The sequence below is a fragment of the Somniosus microcephalus genome, chromosome 4, assembly GCF_052327205.1.
Source record: "Somniosus microcephalus isolate GS21.2 chromosome 4, FLI_Smic_1.0, whole genome shotgun sequence".
Classification (NCBI taxonomy): Eukaryota; Metazoa; Chordata; class Chondrichthyes; order Squaliformes; family Somniosidae; genus Somniosus; species Somniosus microcephalus.
In genome coordinates this window covers 346,658,402-346,682,038 of record NC_140990.1, presented here as the reverse complement: position 1 = coordinate 346,682,038, position 23,637 = coordinate 346,658,402, and the positions used below count along the sequence as shown (strand labels likewise).

The following is a 23,637-nucleotide window of genomic DNA, read 5'->3' as shown; positions in this document are numbered from 1 at the left end:
CGTCTACTACGAGTGTCACCACGCAGTAGCCGCCGATGTCCGCCGACTGGGACTCGGAGGCCATAGAAATCCGCTGTTGCGCAGGCAGGACTGGGAGAGAGCAACGCCGCACCGTGTCGGGGTGGATGAAGCTCTCCGTGCTCCCAGAGTCAAAAAGGCAGATTGTATCGTGACCATTTACCTTAATGTCCATTGTGGAACTGGCCAGCTGGTGCGGTCTCGCTTGGTCCAGTGTAACGGATGCCAGCGTAGGGGTCGGTGTGTCGCTGCGGGTATCAGATGAGGCGGTGTTGGGGGCCTGCTGCGTTCCGGCTGTCGTCCAAGATGGCGGCGTCCATGATCCCCATGTGGCTGGAGGCATCCAAAATGGCTGCTGTACCGGTGGTTCGCACATGGCTGGGGAGGCCCAAGATGGCGGCCCGCGCGGCCCACACGCGGCGCTGCTGGGGTTCGGGGTGGCTTTGGCCCTGCAGACGTTAGCGTAGTGTCCCTTCTTCCGCAGCCCGAGCAGATCGCGTTTTTCGCCGGGCAGCGCGCTCTGGGGTGTTTTGCCTGGCCACAGAAGTAGCATTTCTGGCCTTGGGGCACTGCTGTCTGGCCTTGGGACACTGCTGCGGTAGTTGGGCCGTTGCTGGGGTGTGGCTGGGGTGGCACGGCGCTATGAGGCGGTCCTACCGTGTCCCAGGCTGTCATTCCCCGCGGCATCCACGGTGCAGAGGAGTAGGCATCCATGCCCCGGTAGGCTGCATCCAGTGATAGTGCGAGTTCAGAGGCCTTGTTGAGGTCGAGGTCACTCTGCTCCAACAGTCGCTGTTGGGTGTAATTGGATCTGTGGCCCGCTACAAAAGCGTCCCGGATAAGTTCCTCTGTGTACACGGCGGCCTTTACATCCTTACAACCACAGGCCCGGCCAAGCACAGACAGTGCCTGAAGGTATTCCACGGTCGATTCCCCAGGTTGTTGTTTACGACTCCCCAGAAGGTGCCTGGCGTACACTTCGTTCACTGGGCGCGTGTACTGGTCCTTGAGGAGCTTGATAGCGTCCGCGTACGAGGTCGCGTCTTGGATGACCGAGTACACTCGGTGGTTCACTTTGGAGGTCAGGACATCCAGTTTGTCCTCGTCCGATTTGATTGCTGCGGAGGCGGTCAGGAATTTTTCGAAACACTTAAGCCAGTGAGTAAACTTGGTGGATGAGTCCGCCTCCCGATGATCTAAGTCCAGGCATGCTGGTGTGAGGATCTTCTCCATTATAAAAATTTTGTTAATAAAATTGATGCGCTATCAATTACTCATAAAAGACTGAGAGTTAAGAGAGTAACTAAAGGCTTTTATTAACAAAAGAATGAAGGTCTGCCTCGAGTGGTCGACCGGTCCAGAAATACAAAGGGCTGGGGAGCAGTCACCTTTATACTAGGACTTGTGGGAGGAGTCAGCCGAGGCATGTCCAGGCATGTACACAGTGGAATACAAACAGTGGTTTACCACATTCACCCCTCAAACCCACTGTTGTGGAAAGAAACCACTCGGAGTCACGGGCCGGCTGCGATATGAGAGAAACTTTATTACAAGCAGGCAGGGGAGAGCCTTCAGCGCACCGAAGTCTCTCAAATTTACAATGGTCGTGGCAGTTTATTTATACACAATGAAGCTACTACCGATAATTGCTCAACCGTTAATTACCGGTTACGTAGGCTTTGGCAGATGCTTCCCGCTATCTCAACTGTCCCGGACCCAAGGTCCTTACTTCTGCCTTTCTGTAGTTTTGTTTATCTTATCCGGCCTCCAGTTAAAATTATCTTTGTTCATTGTTCCTGATTCAAGGTTTCGTGGAGAAACTTTATTACAACTACTGCCACTGTTAAATGCTGCCACTGTGCTTTGGTCTGGTTTTGGTCATGCTTCCCATCATGCCTTGCAGTTACAATAACATTTTAATAGCATAGCTTCTAACGCAACTATAATACACATTTAAAGGTTATCCAAACCGACAGGTTACCCTATCCCATGAATAAAAAAAACACCTTCTCCCCCTATCCCTCAACCCCACCTACCCAGCTTCTCCCCCTATCCCTCAACCCCACCTTCTCCCCCTATCCCTCAACCCCACCTACCCACCTTCTCCCCCTATCCCTCAACCCCACCTACCCCCCCTCAACCCCACCTACCCACCTTCTCCCCCTATCCCTCAACCCCACCTACCCACCTTCTCCCCCTATCCCTCAACCCCACCTACCCACCTTCTCCCCCTATCCCTCAACCCCACCTACCCACCTTCTCCCCCTATCCCTCAACCCCACCTTCTCCCCCTATCCCTCAACCCCACCTTCTCCCCCTATCCCTCAACCCCACCTACCCACCTTCTCCCCCCTATCCCTCAACCCCACCTACCCACCTTCTCCCCCTATCCCTCAACCCCACCTACCCACCTTCTCCCCCTATCCCTCAACCCCACCCACCTTCTCCCCAATCCCTCAACCCCACCCACCCACCTTCTCCCCAATCCCTCAACCCCACCCACCCACCTTCTCCCCAATCCCTCAACCCCACCTACCCACCTGCTCCCCTTATCCCTCAACCCCACCCACCCACCTTCTCCCCCTATCCCTCAACCCCACCCACCCACCTTCTCCCCCTATCCCTCAACCCCACCCACCTTCTCCCCAATCCCTCAACCCCACCCACCCACCTTCTCCCCAATCCCTCAACCCCACCCACCCACCTTCTCCCCCATCCCTCAACCCCACCTACCCACCTTCTCCCCCTATCCCTCAACCCCACCTACCCACCTCCTCCCCAATCCCTCAACCCCACCCACCTCCTCCCCCTATCCCTCAACCCCACCTACCCACCTCCTCCCCAATCCCTCAACCCCACCCACCTCCTCCCCATATCCCCTACCCCACCCTCTCCCCATATCCCCAACCCCACCCACTCACCTTCTCCCCAATCCCCCACCCAGAGGCGGGGCTGAAGGATGGAACAGTTCAGATTCTCAATGGGATGATCCGGCAGTGTGGAGAGGGGGGATTAAAGGGCAATTGCCAGAGTTGGGGGAGGGAGGGAAGATGAAGCATGAAGAAACTTGCTGCCTGATGATGTGGTTTTGCTGTTATTTGGCAGTGACTGTCTTTGGCCGACTCTGGCGGCCCTCGCCTTTAAGGGGCGGGGATTCCATTCCACAATGACTTGTTTATATTTAATGCGCCTCAACGGCCGGCAGTCCCGCCCCAACTTCCTGCCCCGAGCCAGGCAGCGCAGAGTCGGCGGATCGCCGCCGGACTGGGCGGAGTGTTGGCGCAGGCTCGGCGGGCCGGTATGGCTCCCGTGCTCTGGCTGCTCCTGCTCCTGTACCGGGAGGTGGCGGTGAGTGAACCGGGGCTCGGCGACTGGCAGCGGGGGGGCGGGAGGGGTTCAACCCAACTTCATCCCCTGTGTAAACTGACCCAGCCCGCTTCAGGGGGACAGTGTAGAGGGAGCTTTACTCTGTGTCTAACCCGTGCTGTACCTGCCCTGGGAGTGTTTGATGGGACAGTGTAGAGGGAGCTTTACTCTGTGTCTAACCCGTGCTGTACCTGCCCTGGGAGTGTTTGATGGGACAGTGTAGAGGGAGCTTTACTGTGTATCTAACCCGTGCTGTACCTGCCCTGGGAGTGTTTGATGGGACAGTGTAGAGGGAGCTTTACTCTGTATCTAACCCGTGCTGTCCCTGCCCTGGGAGTGTTTGATGGGACAGTGTAGAGGGAGCTTTACTCTGTATCTAACCCGTGCTGTCCCTGCCCTGGGAGTGTTTGATGGGACAGTGTAGAGGGAGCTTTACTGTGTATCTAACCCGTGCTGTACCTGCCCTGGGAGTGTTTGATGGGACAGTGTAGAGGGAGCTTTACTCTGTATCTAACCCGTGCTGTCCCTGCCCTGGGAGTGTTTGATGGGACAGTGTAGAGGGAGCTTTACTCTGTATCTAACCCGTGCTGTACCTGCCCTGGGAGTGTTTGATGGGACAGTGTAGAGGGAGCTTTACTCTGTATCTAACCCGTGCTGTACCTGCCCTGGGAGTGTTTGATGGGACAGTGTAGAGGGAGCTTTACTCTGTATCTAACCCGTGCTGTACCTGCCCTGGGAGTGTTTGATGGGACAGTGTAGAGGGAGCTTTACTCTGTATCTAACCCGTGCTGCACCTGCCCTGGGAGTGTTTGATGGGACAGTGTAGAGGGAGCTTTACTCTGTATCTAACCCGTGCTGTACCTGCCCTGGGAGTGTCTGATGGGACAGTGTAGAGGGAGCTTTACTCTGTATCTAACCCGTGCTGTACCTGCTCTGGGAGTGTTTGATGGGACAGTGTAGAGGGGGCTTTACTCTGTATCTAATCCGTGCTGCACCTGCCGTGGGAGTGTTTGATGGGGCAGTGTAGAGGGAGCTTTACTCTGTATCTAACCCTGCTGTACCTGCCCTGGGAGTGTTTCATGGGACAGTGTAGAGGGTGGGAGTGTTTGATGGGACAGTGTAGCGGGAGCATTACTCTGTATCTAACCTGTGCTGTACCTGTCCTGGCAGTGTTTGATGGGACATGGTAGGGGGAGCTTTACTCTGTATCTAACCCCCTGTACCTGCACTGGGGGTGTTTGATGGGACAGCGTAGAGGGAGCATTTTTTTCTGCATCTAACCCATGCTGTACCTGCCCTGGGAGTGTTGAATGGGACAGTGTAGAGGGGGCTTTACTCTGTATCTAACCTGTGCTGTACCAGCCCTGGAAGCGTTTGATGGGACAGTGTAGAGGGAGCTTTACTCTGTATCTAACCCGTGCTGTAGCTGCCCTGGGAGTGTTGGATGGGACAGTGCAGAGGGCGCTTTAGTCTGTATTTAACCCGTGCTGTACCTGCCCCGGGAGTGTTTGATGGGACAGTGTAGAGGGAGCTTTACTCTGTATCTAACCCGTGCTGTACCTGCCCTGGGAGTGATTGATGGGACAGTGCAGAGGGAGGTTTACTCTGTATCTAACCCATGCTGTACCTGCGCTGGGAGTGTTTGATGGGACAGTGTAGAGGGAGCTTTACTCTGTATCTAACCCGTGCTGTACCTGCCCTGGGAGTGGTTCATGGGACAGTGTAGAGGGTGGGAGTGTTTGATGGGACAGTGTAGAGGGAGCTTTACTCTTTATCTAACCCGTGCTGTACCTGCCCTGGGAGTGTTTGATGGGACAGTGTAGAAACATAGAAGCTAGGAGCAGGAGTAGGCCATTCGGCCCCTCGAGCCTGCTCCGCCATTCGATGAGATCATGGCTGATCATCCAAACTCAGTACCCTGCACCTGCCTTCTCCCCATATCCCTTGATACCTTTAGCTCGAAAAAATAGATTTAACTCCTTGAACATATTTCAAGACTTCGCCTCAACTACCTTCTGTGGTAGAGAATTCCACAGGTTCACCACTCTCTGGGTGAAGAAATTCCTCCTCATCTCTGTCCTAAATGGCTTACCCCTTATCCTTAGACTATGACCCCTGGTTCTGGACTCCCTGACCATCGGGAACATCCTTCCTGCATCTAGTTTGTCCAGACCTGGCAGAATTTTATAAGTTTCGATGAGATCCCCTCTCATTCTTCTAAACTCCAGCGACTATTAGCCCAGTTGACCCAATCTCCTCTTATACGCCATTCCTGCCATCCCAGGGATCAGCCTGGTGAATCTTCGCTGAACTCCTTCCATGGCAAGAACATCCTTCCTCAGATAAAGCGACCAAAACTGCACACAATACTCAAGGTGTGGTCTCACCAAGGCCCTGTACAACTGCAGCAAGACATCCTTGTTCCTGTACTCGAATCCTCTCGCTACAAAGGCCAACATACTATTTGCCTTCTTCACCACCTGCTGCACCTGCATGCTTACCTTCAGCGACTGGTGCACAAGGACACCCAGGTCTCGTTGCACTTCCCCTTCTCCCAATCTATTGCCATTCAGATAATCTGCCTTTCTGTTTTTGATACCAAAGTGGATAACCTCACATTTATCCACGTTATATTGCATCTGCCACGCTTCTGCCCAATCACCCAACCTGTCCAAATCATCCTGGAGTTTCTCGGTATCCTCCTCACAGCACACACGCCCACCCAGCTTTGTGTCGTCTGCAAACTTGGAGATATTACATCTAGTTCCCTTATCTAGATCATTAATGTATATTGTGAATAGCTGGGGTCCAAGGACCGATCCCTGCGGTACCCCACTAGTCACTGCCTGCCACTCGGAAAAAGAGCCGTTTATTCCTACTCTCTGCTTTCTGCCTGCCAACCAGTTCTCTATCCAAGTCAATACCTTGCCCCCAATCCCATGTGCCTTAACTTTACACACTAATCTCTTATGCGGGACCTTATCGAAAGCCTTTTGAAAGTCCAGATACACCACATCTACTGGTTCTCCCATATCTATTTTCCCAGTTACATCCTCAAAAAATTCCAGTAGATTAGTCGAGCACGATTTACCTTTTGTAAATCCATGTTGACTTTGTCCGATACTGTCACTGTTTTCCAAGTGCTCTGCTATTACATCTTTTATAATGGACTCTAGCATTTTCCCCACTACCGATGTCAGGCTTACCGGTCTGTAATTCCCCGTTTTCTCTCTACCACCCTTTTTGAATAGTGGGGTAACATTAGCTACCCGCCAATCCATGGGAACTGTTCCAGATTCCAGCGAATTTTGGAAGATGATCAGCAATGCATCTACTGTTTCTAGGGTCACCTCCTTAAGTACCCTAGGATGTAGATTATCAGGCCCTGGGGATTTATCGGCCTTCAATCCCGTCAGTTTCCCTAACACCATTTCCCTACAAATACTGATTTCTTTCAGTTCCTCCCTCTCATCAGGCCCTATGTTCTCCAACATCTCTGGGAGGTTATTTGTGCCCTCCTTTGTGAACACAGAACCAAAATATGCATTTAATTGGGCTGCCATTTTGTTCCCCATTATAACTTCCCCTGCTTCTGACTGCAAGGGACCTACACTTGATTTCACTAATCTTTTTCTCTTCACATATCTATAAAAGCTCTGTCAGTTTTTATGTTCCATGCAAGCTTACTTTCATATTCTATTTTCCCCTTAATTAATCCCTTTGTCCTCCTTTGTTGAATCCTAAACTGCTCCCAATCCTCAGGGTTACCGCTTTTTCTGGCCAGTTTATATGCCCTCTCCTTGGCTCTTATGCTATCCCTAATTTCCCTTGTTAGCCACGGTTGAGTCACCCTTTTTGTTTTATTCTTATCCCAAACTGGGATGAACAACTTCTGTAGTTCATCCATGCGGTCTTTGAATGTTTGCCATTGCCTATCCACTGTCAACCCTTTGAGTGACATTCCCCAATCAATCCTACCCAATTCGCGCCTCATACCATCGTAGTTTCCTTTATTTAAATTCAGGACCCTAGTCTCTGAGTCAACTACTTCACTCTCCATCCTAATGAAGAATTATATCATATTATGATCGCTCTGACCCAAGGGGCCTCGTACAACAAGATTGCTAATTAATCCCCTCTCATTACATAATACCCAGTCTAAGATGGCCTGATCTCTGGTTGGTTCCTCGACATATTGTTCCAGAAAACCATCCCGTAAACATTCTAGGAATTCCTCCTCCACAGTATTTTTACTAATTTGGTTGGCCCAATCTATATGTAAATTAAAGTCACCCGTGATGACTGCTGTGCCCTTATTGCACGCGTCTCTAATTTCCCGTTTAATGCCATCCCCAACCTCCGTATTACTGTTTGGAGGTCTATACACCACTCCCACTAACGTTTTCTGCCCCTTGATATTTCTCAGTTCTACCCATACAGATTCCGCATCATCAGAGTTAATATCCTTCCTTTCAATTGTGTTAATCCCCTCTTTAACCAGCAATGCTACCCCACCTCCTTTTCCTTTTTGCCTATCCTTCCTAAATATTGAATACCCCTGGATGTTGAGTTCCCAGCCTTGGTCACCCTGGAGCCATGTTTCTGTAATCCCAATCATATCATATTCGTTTACCTCTATTTGCGCAGCTAATTCATCCACCTTGTTTCGAATGCTCCTTGCATTAAGACACAAAGCCTTCAGGCTTGTTTTTTTAACGCTCTCAGACCTATATGAATTATTATTTACTGTGACCATGTTTGATTTAAACTGTTGAGTTCTCTGTATCTAACCCGTGCTGTACCTGCCCTGGGAGTGTTTGATGGGACAGTTTAGAGGAAGCTTTACTCTGTATCTAACCCGTGCTGTACCTGCCCTGGGAGTGTTTGATGGGACAGTTTAGAGGAAGCTTTACTCTGTATCTAACCCGTGCTGTATCTGCCCTGGGAGTGTTTGATGGGAAGTGTAGAGGGAGCATTATTCTGTACCTGCCCTGGGAGTTTTTGATGGGACAGTGTAGAGGGAGCTTTACTCTGTATCTAACCCGTGCTATACCTGCCCTGTGAGTGTTTGATGGGACAGTTTAGAGGAAGCTTTATTCTGTATCTAAACCGTGCTGTACCTGCCCTGGGAGTGTTTGATGGGACAGTTTAGAGGAAGCTTTACTCTGTATCTAACCCGTGCTGTACCTGCCCCGGGAGGGTTTGATGGGACAGTGCAGTGGGAGCTTTATTCTGTATCTAACCCGTGCTGTACCTGCCCTGGGAATGTTTGATGGACAGTGCAGAGGGAACTTTACTCTGTATCTAAGCCCCTGTACCTGCCCTGGGAGTGTTTGATGGGACAGCGTGGAGGGAGCTTTACTCTGTATCTAACCCGCGCCGTACCTGCCCTGGGAGTATTTGATGGGACAATGTAGAGGAAGCTTTACACTGTATCTAACCCGTGTTGTACCTGCCCTGGGAGTATTTGATGGGACAGTGTAGAGGGAGCTTTACTCTGTATTTAACCCGTGCTGTACCTGCCCTGGGAGTGTTTGATGGGACAGTGTAGAGGGAGCTTTACTCTGTATCTAACCCGTGCTGTACCTGCCCTGGGAGTGTTTGGTGGGACAGTGCAGAGGGAACTGTACTCTGTATCTAACCCGTGCTATCCTTTTCAGAGTTCGAAATCTGGTACTTTCACCATTGATTACTCGAAGAATTGCTTCAGTAAAGATGGCTCCTGTTTCCGGTACATCTCTGGGAGTATCCACTACTTCCGCGTTCCTCAGATCTACTGGAAGGACAGGCTGCAGAAAATGTACATGGCTGGGCTCAACGCGATTCAGGTGTAAGTGGAACAATTGTCCTTGATGGACAGGAACCCATGGGGTCGGTGGACAGGCCCAGTCCCACTGTACTACATTGTCACAGAGGCAGTACTGAGGGAGTGCTGCCCTGTCGGAGGGACAGTACTGAAGGAGTGCTGCACTGTCGGAGGGTCAGTACTAGGGAGTGCTACATTGTCGGAGGGTCAGTACTGAGGGAGTGCTGCACTGTCGGAGGGGCTGTACTGAGGGAGCGCCGCACTGTCGGAGAGGCAGTACTGAGGGAGTGCTGCACTGTCGGAGGTGCCGTCTTTTGGATGAGGCGTTAAGCTCCGGTCCAGTCTGCCCCCCTCAGGTGGATGTGAAAGATCCCACGGCATTATTGGATGAAGCGCAGGGGAGCTCTCCCTGGTGTTCTGGCCAATATTTGTCCCTCAACCAACACCATTGAACAGATTACTGGTCATTTATTTCATTGCTGTTTTTGCGAGCTTGCTGTGCCTACATATCAAAAAGTACTTCATTGGCTGCAAAGCCCTTTGGGACGCCCTGGGCAGTGGAAGCTGCTGTAGAAATGCTCGTGTTTTTTTCTTTCTTTTGAGGACCTCCCATTGCTCATTGACTGTTTTACCTGATTCCAATCCCCCTGGGCCAGATCCCTTTTCAACTCCGAGATTAGCCTAGTTCAGTATCTTCACATTTGGTTCTTCATTGTCGTTTTCCATAAAGCCAATGGTATTATGATCACTGTTTCCCAAACACTCGCCACTGAAACATCCCACCCCAGCCTGTTATAAGAACATAAGAATTAGGAGCAGGAGTCGGCCATTCGGCCCCTCGAGCCTGCTCCGCCATTCAATAAGATCACGGCTGATCATCGACCTCAACTCCACTGTCCCGCCCGATCTCCATATCGCTCGATTCCCCTAGAGTCCAAAAATCATTGAATATACTCAACGACTGAGCCTCCACAGCCCTCTGGGGCAGAAAATTCCAAAGATTCACCACCCTCTGAGTGAAGAAATTCCTCCTTATCTCAGTCCTAAATGGCCGACCCCTTATCCTGAGACTGTGACCCCTAGTTCTAGACACTCCAGCCTCGGGAAACAACCTCTCGGCATCTACCCCGTCAATCCCCTTCAGAATCTTGTGTTTCAATGAGATCATAGAGTCAGAGGGGGAAAATTGAGTCGCGCCCCTTTGGGTGCTACCTTCGCCCCCGCGGCCGATTTTCCCAGGTAGCGTCCGAGAGGGCGCTGCGAGGCAATATCGTGGGCACTGTGGTAAACCACTGTTTGTATTCCTGTTTGTCCTGTTTGTATTCCACTGGGTACATGCCTGGACATGCCTCGGCTGACTCCTCCCACAGGTCCTAGTATAAAGGTGACTGCTCCCCAGCCCTTGTATCCTGGACCGGTCGACCACTCGAGGCAGACCTCCATTCTGTTGTTAATAAAAGCCTTTGGTTACTCTTCTAACTCTCAGTCTTTTATGAGTAATTGATAGCGCATCAATTTTATTAACAACATTTTTATAATGGAGAAGATCCTCACACCAGCATGCCTGGACTTAGATCATCGGGAGGCGGACTCATCCACCAAGTTTACTCACTGGCTTAAGTGTTTCGAAAAATTCCTGACCGCCTCCGAAGCAATCAAATCGGACGAGGACAAACTGGATGTCCTGACCTCCAAAGTGAACCACCGAGTGTACTCGGTCATCCAAGACGCGACCTCGTACGCGGACGCTATCAAGCTCCTCAAGGACCAGTACACGCGCCCAGTGAACGAAGTGTACGCCAGGCACCTCCTGGGGAGTCGTAAACAACAACCTGGGGAATCGACCGTGGAATACCTTCAGGCACTGTCTGTGCTTGGCCGGGCCTGTGGTTGTAAGGATGTAAAGGCCGCCGTGTACACAGAGGAACTTATCCGGGACGCTTTTGTAGCGGGCCACAGATCCAATTACACCCGACAGCGACTGTTGGAGCAGAGTAACCTCGACCTTAACAAGGCCTCTGAACTCGCACTATCGTTGGATGCAGCCTACCAGGGCATGGATGCCTACTCCTCTGCACCGTGGACGCCGCGGGGAATGACAGCCTGGGACACGGTAGGACCGCCTCATAGCGCCGTGCCACCCCAGCCACACCCCAGCAACGGCCCAACTACCGCAGCAGTGTCCCAAGGCCAGACAGCAGTGCCCCAAGGCCAGAAATGCTACTTCTGTGGCCAGGCAAAACACCCCAGAGCGCGCTGCCCGGCGAAAAACGCGATCTGCTCGGGCTGCGGGAAGAAGGGACACTACGCTAGCGTCTGCAGGGCCAAAGCCACCCCGAACCCCAGCAGCGCCGCGTGTGGGCCATGCGGGCCGCCATCTTGGACCTCCCCGGCCATGTGCGAATCACCGGTACAGCAGCCATTTTGGACGCCTCCAGCCACATGGGGATCATGGACGCCACCATCTTGGACGACAGCCGGGACGCAGCAGGCCCCCGACACCGCCTCATCTGATACCCGCAGCGACACACCGACCCCTACGCTGGCATCCGTTACACTGGACCAAGCGAGACCGCACCAACTGGCCAGTTCCACAATGGACATTAAGGTAAATGGTCACGATACAATCTGCCTTTTTGACTCTGGGAGCACAGAGAGCTTCATCCACCCCGACACGGTGCGGCGTTGCTCTCTCCCAGTCCTGCCTGCGCAACAGCGGATTTCTATGGCCTCCGAGTCCCAGTCGGCAGACATCGGCGGCTACTGCGTGGTGACACTCGTAGTAGACGGGACCGTGTACGATCATTTTAAACTTCTGGTCCTGCCTGACCTCTGCGCTGCCGTCCTGCTGGGGTTAGATTTTCAGTGCCACCTTAAAAGTGTTACGATGGCGTACGGTGGACCCCTACCCCCACTCACAGTCCGCAGCCAGCAGCTTCCAAACTGCCCGCCGCGCACCAGGTGCAACCTCTCCACACTCAGAGTCACCCCCCCCCCCGCAACTGTTTGCTAACCTCACCCCCGACTGTAAGCCCATCGCCACAAAGAGCAGGCGATACAGTGCCGGGGACAGGGTTTTCATTAAAACCGAAGTGGAGCGGCTCCTGAAAGAAGGAATTATTGAGGGCAGCACCAGCCCCTGGCGAGCCCAGGTTGTGGTCGTTAAGACCGGCGAGAAGCAGCGCCTGGTCATCGACTACAGCCAGACAATAAATCGCTACACCCTGCTGGACGCCTACCCACTCCCCCGTATAGCTGATATGGTCAACCAGATCGCGCAGTACCGCGTCTTCTCGACCATTGACCTGAAATCAGCGTACCACCAGCTCCCCATCTGCCCTGAGGACCGCCAGTACACTGCCTTTGAGGCAAACGGCCGCCTCTATCACTTCCTTAGGGTTCCCTTTGGCGTCACCAACGGGGTCTCCGTCTTCCAAAGGGAGATGGACCGGATGGTAGATCAAAATGCGTTGCAGGCCACTTTCCCATATCTGGACAATGTGACCATCTGCGGCCGTGACTTGCAGGACCATGACGCAAACCTCGAAAAATTCCTCCGCACCGCCCAACTCCTAAACCTGACATATAACAAGGAGAAGTGCATATTCCGCACAAACCGCCTCGCCATCCTTGGCTGTGTTGTGGAACACGGAGTCATCGGCCCCGACCCCGACCGGATGCGTCCCCTTATGGAACTTCCACTGCCCCACTGCCTCAAGGCCCTGAAGAGGTGCCTAGGGTTTTTCTCCTATTACGCCCAATGGGTCCCCTACTATGCGGACAAGGCCCGTCCGCTGATCAAGTCCACCTCTTTTCCCTTGACGGCAGAGGCCCGCTTAGCCTTCCACCGTATCAAGGAGGACATTGCCAAAGCCACCATGCACGCAGTGGACGAATCCATCCCCTTCCAGGTGGAAAGCGACGCGTCTGACTTTGCCCTGGCCGCTACCCTCAATCAGGCGGGGAGACCCGTGGCCTTCTTTTCACGAACCCTCCAAGGCCCGGAGACCAGACACTCCGCTGTTGAGAAGGAGGCCCAGGCGATTGTGGAGGCTGTGCGTCATTGGAGGCACTACCTGGCCGGAAAACGATTTACCCTGCTCACTGACCAGCGTTCAGTTGCTTTTATGTTTAACAACAAGCAGAGGGGCAAAATCAAAAATGACAAGATCTTGAGGTGGAGAATCGAACTTTCCACCTACAACTACGAGATCTTGTACCGGCCCGGGAAGCTAAATGAACCCCCGGATGCGCTATCGCGTGGCACCTGCGCCAGCGCGCAGATCGATAGACTGCGGGCCCTCCACAATGACCTCTGCCACCCGGGGGTCACCAGGTTCTTCCACTTCATCAAGGCCCGCAACCTGCCTTTATTGAGGAGGTCAGGACCATGACCAGGAACTGCCAAGTCTGCGCTGAGTGCAAACCGCACTTTTATAGACCAGACAGGGCCCACCTGATAAAAGCCACTCGCCCCTTCGAGCGCCTGAGCGTCGATTTTAAAGGGCCTCTCCCCTCCTCCGACCGCAATGTGTACTTCCTCAATATTATTGATGAGTACTCCCGTTTCCCGTTCGCCTTCCCCTGCCCGGACATGACCAGTGCCACGGTCATTAAATGTCTGAACAACCTCTTCACCCTGTTCGGCTTCCCCAGCTATATCCATAGCGACCGGGGCTCATCGTTTATGAGCGACGAACTCCGTCAGTACCTGCGAACTAGGGGTATTGCCACAAGCAGGACCACCAGTTACAACCCCCGGGGGAACGGACAGGTGGAAAGAGAAAATGCGACAGTTTGGAAGGCCGTCCTGCTAGCCTTAAAGTCTAGGGGCCTTCCAACCTCCCGCTGGCAGGATGTGCTCCCCGATGCGCTCCACTCTATTCGGTCACTGCTCTGCACTGCCACTAACGCCACCCCTCATGAGAAAATGTTTGTCTTCCCAAGGAAGTCCACATCGGGGACATCGCTACCGCCATGGCTGACGTCCCCAGGGCCGGTCCTACTGAGAAGACACGTGAGGACCCATAAAACGGACCCCCTGGTCGAGAGGGTCGACCTCCTCCACGCCAACCCCCAGTATGCTTACATCGCATACCCGGACGGGCGGGAGGACACAGTCTCCATAAGAGACCTTGCACCCTCGGGGACCACAGTAACCCACTACCCACTACCACCCCCCCCCAACGATCCGATATCCAGCCCCAGCAGACGGCAGGCCTGGGCCCCGCGACCCGCTCGACATCTACGAGGACGACACGCCTGTGCCACAGCCTACGCTGGACTCGACGCCGGAAACTTCACTACCCCTGCCGTCGCCACGCCGATCACAGCGGCAGACAAGACCTCCGGAGAGACTCCAATACACTAACTTTTAATACACTTCACCCCGCCGGACTCAATTTTAAACAAGGGGTGAATGTGGTAAACCACTGTTTGTATTCCTGTTTGTCCTGTTTGTATTCCACTGGGTACATGCCTGAACATGCCTCGGCTGACTCCTCCCACAGGTCCTAGTATAAAGGTGACTGCTCCCCAGCCCTTGTATCCTGGACCGGTCGAACACTCGAGGCAGACCTCCATTCTGTTGTTAATAAAAGCCTTTGGTTACTCTTCTAACTCTCAGTCTTTTATGAGTAATTGATAGCGCATCAGGCACGTCGTGCCGCAGTACTGTAGGCCTTCCTCCTGGCACAGCGCGACCTGGGGCCCAGTTCGAGGAGTGCCGGGCTCACAGAGAGCAGCCGGCACCCTGCAGTGGGGGGGTGGCCGGGGGCAGGAGCTGGCAAGCGGCCAGCAACAAAAACGGCCGCCCGCCACCTCCCCTTTACCTAGTGCCACCCCGGCCGCAGGAAGGCCCCCCTGACCCCGGTGGACATAGCGTCCGGCGGTAATTTCGGGGGTGCTACCGAAGATCGCATGCTGGGCGCGAGCGGGGCGCTGTGCACGGCAGTGACGTCATCACCGGCAACGCTAATGGTTAGGGCTGCCACCAACCTCCCGCTGAATTTGGCGGGGCGTGTTAGCGGCGCCGTGCCCAGGTGCTAGTTAGTCATAGAGTCATAGTCATAGAGTTATACAGCACAGAAAGAGGCCCATCGCGTCTGCGCCGGCCATCAAGCCCTGTCTAATCTAATCCCATTTTCCAGCATTTGGTCCGTAGCCTTGTATGCTATGGCATTTCAAGTGCTCATCCAAATGCTTCTTGAATGTTGTGAGGGTTCCTGCCTCTACCACCCTTTCAGGCAGTGAGTTCCAGATTCCAACCACCCTCTGGGTGAAAAAGTTCTTCCTCAAATCCCCTCTAAACCTCCTGCCCCTTACCTTGAATCTATGCCCCCTTGTTATTGACCCCTCTACTAAGGGAAAAAGTTCCTTTCTATCTACCCTATCTATGCCCCTCATAATTTTGTACGCCTCAATCAGGTCCCCCCTCAGCCTTCTCTGCTCCCAGGAAAACAACCCCAGCCTGTCCAGTCTTTCTTCATAGCTGAAGCGCTCCAGCCCAGGTAACATCCTGGTGAATCTCCTCTGCACCCTCTCCAAAGCAATCACATCCTTCCTATAGTGTGGCGACCAGAACTGCACACAGTATTCCAGCTGTGGCCTCACCAGCGTTTTGTACAGCTCCATCATAACCTCCCTGCTCTTATATTCTATGCCTCGGCTAATGAAGGTAAGTATCCCATATGCCTTTTTAACCACCTTAGATCCCTGAAGGCAGCAGAACAGGTAGATATGTACATGCACACCAAGGTCCCTCTGATCCTCTGTCTTTCCTAGGGTCCTACCATTCATTGTGTATTCCCTTGCCTTGTTAGTCCCTCCAAAATGCATCACCTCACACTTTTCAGGGTTAAATTCCATTTGCCACTGTTTCGCCCATCTGACCAACCCATCTATATCGTCCTGTAGCCTGAGGCTTCCCTCCTCGCAATTTACCACTCCACCAATTTTCGTGTCATCTGCGAACTTACTGATCATACCTTTTACATTCACATCCAAATCACTTATGTAGACCACAAACAGCAAGGGACCCAGCACCGATCCCTGCGGTACCCCACTGGACACAGGCTTCCAGTCACAAAAACAACCTTCGACCATCACCCTCTGCCTTTTGCCACTAAGCCAGTTTTGGATCCAACGCGCCAAGGCACCCTGGATCCCATGGGCTCTTACCTTCTTGACCAGTCTCCTATGCAGGACTTTATCGAAAGCCTTACTGAAATCCATGTATACCACATCCACTGCACTACCCTCATGCACACACCTAGTCACCCCCTTGAAAAATTCAATCAAATTGGTCAGACATGATATTCCCTTGACAAAGCCATGCTGACTATCCCTGATTAATCCTTGCCTCTCCAAGTGGAGACTAATTCTGTCCCTCAGAATTTTTTCCAATAATTTCCCTACCACTGATGTTAGGCTCACTGGCCTGTAATTCCCTGGTTTATCCCTACTACCCTTCTTGAATAATGGTACTACATTAGCTGTTCTCCAGTCCTCTGGTACATCCCCTGTGGCCAGAGAGGTTCTGAAAATTTGTCAGAGCCCCTGCAATCTCCTCCTTTGCCTCACACAGCAGCCTGGGATACATCTCGTCTGGGCCTGGGGATTTATCCACTTTTAAGCCTGCTAAAACCGCTAGTACCTCCTCCCTCTCGATGCTAATATGTTCAAGTATATCACAGTCCCCTTGCCCGATTTCTATGTCTACATCGTCCTTCTCCATAGTGAACACAGATGCAAGAAATTCATTTAAAACCCCACCTACATCTTCTGGCTCCACACACAGATTGCCACTTTGGTCCCTAATGGGCCCTACTCTTTCCCTAGTTATCCTCTTGCCCTCAATATACTGTACTTATAAAACACTTTAGGATTTTCCTTTATTTTGCTCGCCAGTGTTATTTCATGGCCCCTCCTCGCTCTCCTAATTTCTTTTTTAAGTATCCCCCTGCACTTTTTATACTCCTCTAGGGCTTCCTCTGTCTTTAGTCCTTTTGTATCTGCCAAAAGCCCCCCTTTTTTTCCTAATCCATTCTCGTATATCCCTTGACATCCAAGGTTCCCTGGGCTTGTTGGTCCCACCCTTGACCTTTACGGGAACATGTTGCCATTGTACTCTCTCAATTTCCTTTCTGAAAGACTTCCATTGCTCCAATGTGAATTTTCCTACAAGTAGCTGATCCCAGTCCACTTTGGCCAGATCCTGCCTTATCATAGTAAAATCGGCCTTCCCCCAATTTAGAACCTTTATTTCCGGTCCAACTCTGTCCTTTTCCATGACTACCTTAAATCTCACCGAATTATGGTCACTGTCACCAAAATGCTCTCCTACTGACACATCCACCACTTGCCCAGCTACATTCCCTAGAATTAAGTCCAGTACCGCCCCCTCTCTTGTAGGACTTTCTACATGCTGGCTCAAAAAGCTCTCCTGGATGCACTTTAAGAATTCCGCACCCTCTATAAGCCTTTCACACTCTGACTATCCCAGTTAATATTGGGGAAGTTGAAATCCCCCACTATTATTACCCTATTATTTCTACACTTCTGAGATTTGCCTACATATCTGTTCCTCTATCTCCCCCCTGACTGTTTGGGGGCCTATAGTACACTCCCAGCAAAGTGCTTGCCCCCTTTTTGTTTTTAAGTTCTACCCATATGGCCTCATTAGAGGAACATGTTAACATACCATCCCTCCTTTGCACCCCCCCATTAGCACCCTCTTAGGGCGCGAATCAACCGAATTTAGCCCCCATAGAGTCATAACAGCACAGAAGGAGGCCATTCGGCCCATCGAGTCCGTGCCAGCTCTCTGTCGAGCAATCCAGTCAGTCCCATTCCCCCGCTCTATCCCCTAGCCCTGCAAGTTTATTCCCCTCAAGTGCCTATCCAGTCTCCCCTTGAAAACATTGCGTGTCTCCGCTTCCACCACTTCCGTCGGCAGCGAGTTCCAGGTCCTCACCACTCGCTGTGTAAAAAAGTTTTCCTCACGTCCCCCCTGTATCTCTTGCCCAAAACCTTAAATCTGTGTCCCCTAGTCCTTGTACCATCAACTAGTGGGAACAGCCTTTCCCCGTCTAGCCTATCCAAACCCGTCATAATCTTGTACACCTCTATCAAATCACCCCGCAACCTCCTTTGCTCTAATGAAAACAAATCCAGCTTCTCCAACCTGTCCTTGTAAGCCAAGATACCCCATTCTTGGAACCATTCTGGTAAATCTCCTCTGCACCCTCTCAAGTGCCTTCACACCCTTCCTAAAGTGTGGTGACCAGAACTGGACGCAATACTCCAGTTGTGGCCTAACCAGCGCTTTATAAAGGTTCAGCATAACTTCTCTACTTCTGTACTTAATACCTCTATTTATGAAGCCCAAGATCCCATATGCTTTGCTAAGCACTCTCTCTCTCTCGTATAAATATAAATTGGCCAGAAAAAGCAGTAAACCTGAGGATTGGGAGCAGTTTAGGATTCAGCAAAGGAGGACAAAGGGATTAATTAAGAGGGGGGAAATAGAATATGAGAGTAAGCTTTCAGGGAACATAAAAACTGACTGTAAAAGCTTTTATAGATATGTGAAGAGAAAAAGATTAGTGAATTCAAGCGTAGGTCCCTTGCAGACAGAATCAGGGGAATTTATAATGGGGAACAAAGAAATGGCAGACCAATTAAATACATACTTTGGTTCTGTCTTCACAAAGGAGGACACAAATAACCTCCCAGAGATGTCGGGGAACACCGCGTCTAATGAGAGGGAGGAACTGAAAGAAATCAGTATTTGTAAGGAAACGGTGTTGGGGAAATTGATGGGATTGAAGGCCGATAAATCCCCAGGGCCTGATAATCTACATCCTAGGGTACTTAAGGAAGTGGCCCTAGAAATAGTAGATGCATTGCTGGTCATCTTCCAGAATTCAATAGACTCTGGAACAGTACCCATGGATTCTTCTTCTTCTTCTTCTTGGAGGGTAGCTAATGTTACTCCACCATTCAAAAAAGGTGGTAGAGCGAAAACAGGGAATTATAGACCGGTAAACCTGACCTCAGTAGTGGGGAAAATGCTAGAGTCCATTATAAAGGATGTAATAGCAGAGCACTTGGAAAACAGTGACCGGATCGGACAAAGTCAACATGGATTTACAAAAGGTAAATCGTGCTTGACCAATCTACTGGAATTTTTTGAGGATGTAACTGGTGAAATAGATAAGGGAGAACCAGTGGATGTGGTGTATTTGGATTTTCAGAAGGCTTTCGATAAGGTCCCGCATAAGAGATTAGCGTGTAAAATTAAGGCACATGAGATTGGGGGCAAGGTATTGACTTGGATAGAGAACTGGTTGGCAGACAGAAAGCAGAGTTGGAATAAACGGGTCTTTCTCTGAGTGGCAGTCTAGTGGGGTACTGCAGGGATCGGTCCTAGGATCTCAGCTATTCACAATATATATTAATGATCTGGACGAGGGAACTAGATGTAATATCTCCAAGTTTGCAGACGACACAAAGCTGGGTGGGCATGTGTGCTGCGAGGAGGATGCCGAGAAACTCCAGTATGATTTGGACAGGTTGGGTGATTGGGCAGAAGCATGGCAGATGCAATATAATGTGGATAAATGCGAGGTTATCCACTTTGGTGTCAAAAACAGGAAGGCAGATTATTATTTGAATGGTAATAGATTGGGAGAAGGGGACGTGCAATGAGACCTGGGTGTCCTTGTGCACCAGTCGCTGAAGGTAAGCATGCAAGTGCAGCAGGCGGTTAAGAAGGCAAATGGTATGTTGGCCTTCGTAGCGAGAGGGTTCGAGTACAGGAACAAGGATGTCTTGCTGCAGTTGTACAGGGCCTTGGTAAGACCACACCTTGAGTATTGTGTGCAGTTTTGGTCGCCTTATCTAAGGAAGGATGTTCTTGCCATGGAGGGAGTGCAGCGAAGATTCACCAGGCTGATACCTGGGATGGCAGGAATGACGTATGAGGAGAGATTGGGTCAATTGGGCTTATACTCACTGGAGTTTAGAAGAATGAGAGGGGATCTCATTGAAACTTATAAAATTCTAACAGGACTAGACAGATTAGATGGAGGAAGGATGTTCCCGATGGCCGGGGAGTCCAGAACCAGGGGTCACAGTCTAAGGATAAGTGGTAAACCACTTAGGACAGAGATGAGGAGGAATTTTTTCACCCAGAGAGTGGTGAACCTGTGGAATTCTCTACCACAGAAGGCAGTAGAGGTCAATTCATTAAATATATTCAAGGAGGAGTTAGATATATTTCTTAAGGCTAAAGGGATCAAGAGATATGGAGAGAAGGCAGGGACAGGGTACTGAATTTGGATGATCAGCCATGATCGCATTGAATGGCGGAGCAGGCACGAGGGGCCGAATGTCCTGCTCCTATCTTCTATGTTTCTATATGTTTCTCTCAATATGTCCTGTCACCTTCAGGGACCTATGCACATTAACTCCCAGGTCCCTCTGTCCCTGCACACTCTTTAAAACTGTGCCATTAAGTGTATATTGCCTCTCCCTGTTCCTTCTGCCAAAATGCATCACCTCACACTTCTCTGTATTAAATTCCATCTGCCACTTGTCTGCCCATTCTGCTAGCCTTTCTGTGTCCTGTTAGTCGATTGGTATCATCCTCACTGTTTGCCACACCCCTAAATTTGATGTCATCGGCAAATTTAGAAATTCTGCTCTGTATTCCACTATCCACGTCATTTATTTATATATCAGTGGCCCCAGCACTGACCCTTGGGGAACACCACTGTCTACCATCCTCCAGTCTGAAAAACAGCCATTTACCACAACTCGCTGTTTTCTGTCCTTAAGCCAATTCCTTATCCAAGCTGCCACTGACCCACCTATTCCATGAGCCTCAATTTTGTTAACCAGCCTTCTATGTGGTACTTTGTCAAACGCCTTCCTAAAATCCATGTAGACAACATCCATTGCATTCCCTTCATCAATCCTCTCTGTTACTTCATCAAAAATTCAATTAGATTAGTCAAACACGATCTGCCTTTTACAAATCCGTGTTGGCTCGCCTTAATTAGCTTAAACCTCTCCAAGTGCCTGTTAATTTTTTCCTTGATTATTGTTTCTAAAACTTTACCCACCACTGATGTTAAACTGACCGGCCTGTAGTTACTAGGATTGTCCTTACACCCTTTCTTGAACGATGGTGTCACATTTGCCACTTTCCAATCCTCAGGCACCTCCCCCGCATCTAGGGAAGATTGGAAAATTATGGCAAGCCCTTCCGCTATCTCCTCCCCCAATTCTCTTAGCAATCTGGGATAAAAGCCATCTGGACCAGGTGACTAATCCACTCTAAGCATACCCATTCTTCTAAACTCCAGAGAGTATCGGCCCATTCTACACAATCTCTCCTCATAGGACAATCCTCTCATCCCAGGAATCAATCCAGTGAACCTTCGCTGAACTGCCTCCAAGGCAAGTATATCCTTCCTCTGATAAGGAGACCAAACCTGTGCACAGTACTCCAGCTGTGGTCTCACCAAGGGCCTGTACAGTTTTAACAATAAAAGCTATTTGCCTTCCGTATTGCTTGCTGTACCTGCACGCTAACTCTCTGTGTTTCCTGAACAAGGACCCCTAAATCTCCCTGAACACCAACATTTCGTAGTTGCTCACCATTTAAAAATATTCTGTTTTTCTATTCTTCCTACCAAAGTGAATAACCTCATTTCCCCACATTATACTCCATCTGCCACCTTACTGCCCACTCACTTAACCTGCCTATATCCCTTTGCAGACTCTGTGTCCTCCTTGCATATAAAACCCCTCGATTAGATTCCAGCCTGTAACTCACTCCCGGGTATCTGTTATTCTATATATAAACCCCCCGAACCCCTCGATTAGATTCCAGTCTGTAACTCACTCCTGGTGGTGAATTAACTGTTGAGTCTGTGGCTGTGAAATTGTTTAGAGGTGAGATACGAGGCGCTGTGAATATTATTTCTCGACGGTAACTGATGCGGAGTCTGATACCCTTTTCCCCCCCTCTCTCCTCCCCAGGTATGTTCCCTGGAATTACCACGAAATGACGCCTGGGAATTTTGACTTCACCAAGTCCCGAGATGTGGAGTATTTCCTGAGTCTTGCCCAGGAGATGGGTCTCTTGGTCATTCTCCGCCCTGGACCATATATCTGTGCCGAGTGGGAACTGGTGAGAACTGTTTAAATACTGTGGACACAGCCTCCCTGGGAGCTGTGGGGACTGAGCCCCGGGGAGCGGGAGGGTGTGGGACTGAGCCCCGGGGAGCCCCGCCCGGTGTGGGACTGAGCCCCGGGGAGCCCCGCCCGGTGTGGGACTGAGCCCCGGGGAGCCCCGCCCGGTGTGGGACTTAGCCCCGGGGAGCCCCGCCCGGTGTGGGACTGAGCCCCGGGGAGCCCAGCCCGGTGTGGGACTGAGCCCCGGGGAGCCCCGCCCGGTGTGGGACTGAGCCCCGGGGAGCCCCGCCCGGTGTGGGACTGAGCCCCGGCCGGTGTGGGACTGAGCCCCGGAGAGCACCGCCCGGTGTGGGACTGAGCCCCGGAGAGCACCGCCCGGTGCGGGACTGACCCTTTCTACGACACTGGGTGAGATCAGCTCACTCAGCATAGCCCGGGGATGGAGCCTGGGCCTTTCCTGCTCAGTGTGTGTGTGGGGCTTAGTCCCACCCTGGATAGCAATTGAATTGCAATTTCATGTTTTATAATTTGTTTGTTTTCAGGGCGGACTCCCAGCCTGGCTGCTTCAGAATTCAACGATGAATTTACGATCATCTGATAAAGGTAAACCAGGGAGTGTCTGCTATAAACTGGGGAACCCAAGGAGAAATAGTTTGGCGTACATAAGAACATCAGAAATTGGAGCAGAAGTCAGCCATTCGGCCCCTCGAGCCTGCCCCCCGATTCAATGAGATCATGGCTGATCTGATCTTGGCCTCAACTCCACTTCCCAGCCCGCTCCCCATAACCCATCACTCCCTTATCGTTCAAAAATCTGTCTGTCTCTCTCCACCTTAAATGTATTTAATGACCCAGCCTCCACGGCTCTCTGGGGCAGAGAATTCCACAGATTTACGGCCCTCTGAGAGAAGAAATTCCTCCTCATCTCAGTTCTAAAAGGGCGACCCTTTATTCTGAAACTATGCCCCCGATTTCTAGATTCCCCCACGAGGGGAAACATCCTCCCGACATCTACCCTGTCGAGCCCCCCCAGTATCTTATATGTTTCAATAAGATCCCCTCTCATTCTTCTAATCTCCAATGAATATAAGCCCAACCTGCTCAACCTTTCTTCATAAGTCAACCCCTTCATCTCTAGAATTAACCTTGTGAACCTTCTCTGAACTGCCTCCAATGCAAGTATATCCTTCCTTAAATAAGGAGACCAAAACTGTACGCAGTACTCCAGGTGTGGTCTCACC

General features: G+C 51.2%; 1 protein-coding gene across 1 annotated transcript in view; it reads left to right on the top strand.

Annotated features, from left to right (window-relative positions):
• The first annotated feature begins 3,104 nt into the window (after positions 1–3,104).
• Positions 3,105–23,637, top strand: part of LOC147120751 (beta-galactosidase-like) — a 38,113-nt gene continuing 17,580 nt past the window's right edge. The window contains exons 1-4 of the mRNA XM_085986992.1: positions 3,105–3,366; positions 9,045–9,214; positions 22,241–22,391; positions 22,939–22,999. Coding sequence (XP_085843118.1) covers positions 3,319–3,366; positions 9,045–9,214; positions 22,241–22,391; positions 22,939–22,999 — 430 coding nt within the window. The 5' untranslated portion in view covers positions 3,105–3,318. The remainder of the gene's footprint in view (positions 3,367–9,044; positions 9,215–22,240; positions 22,392–22,938; positions 23,000–23,637) is intronic.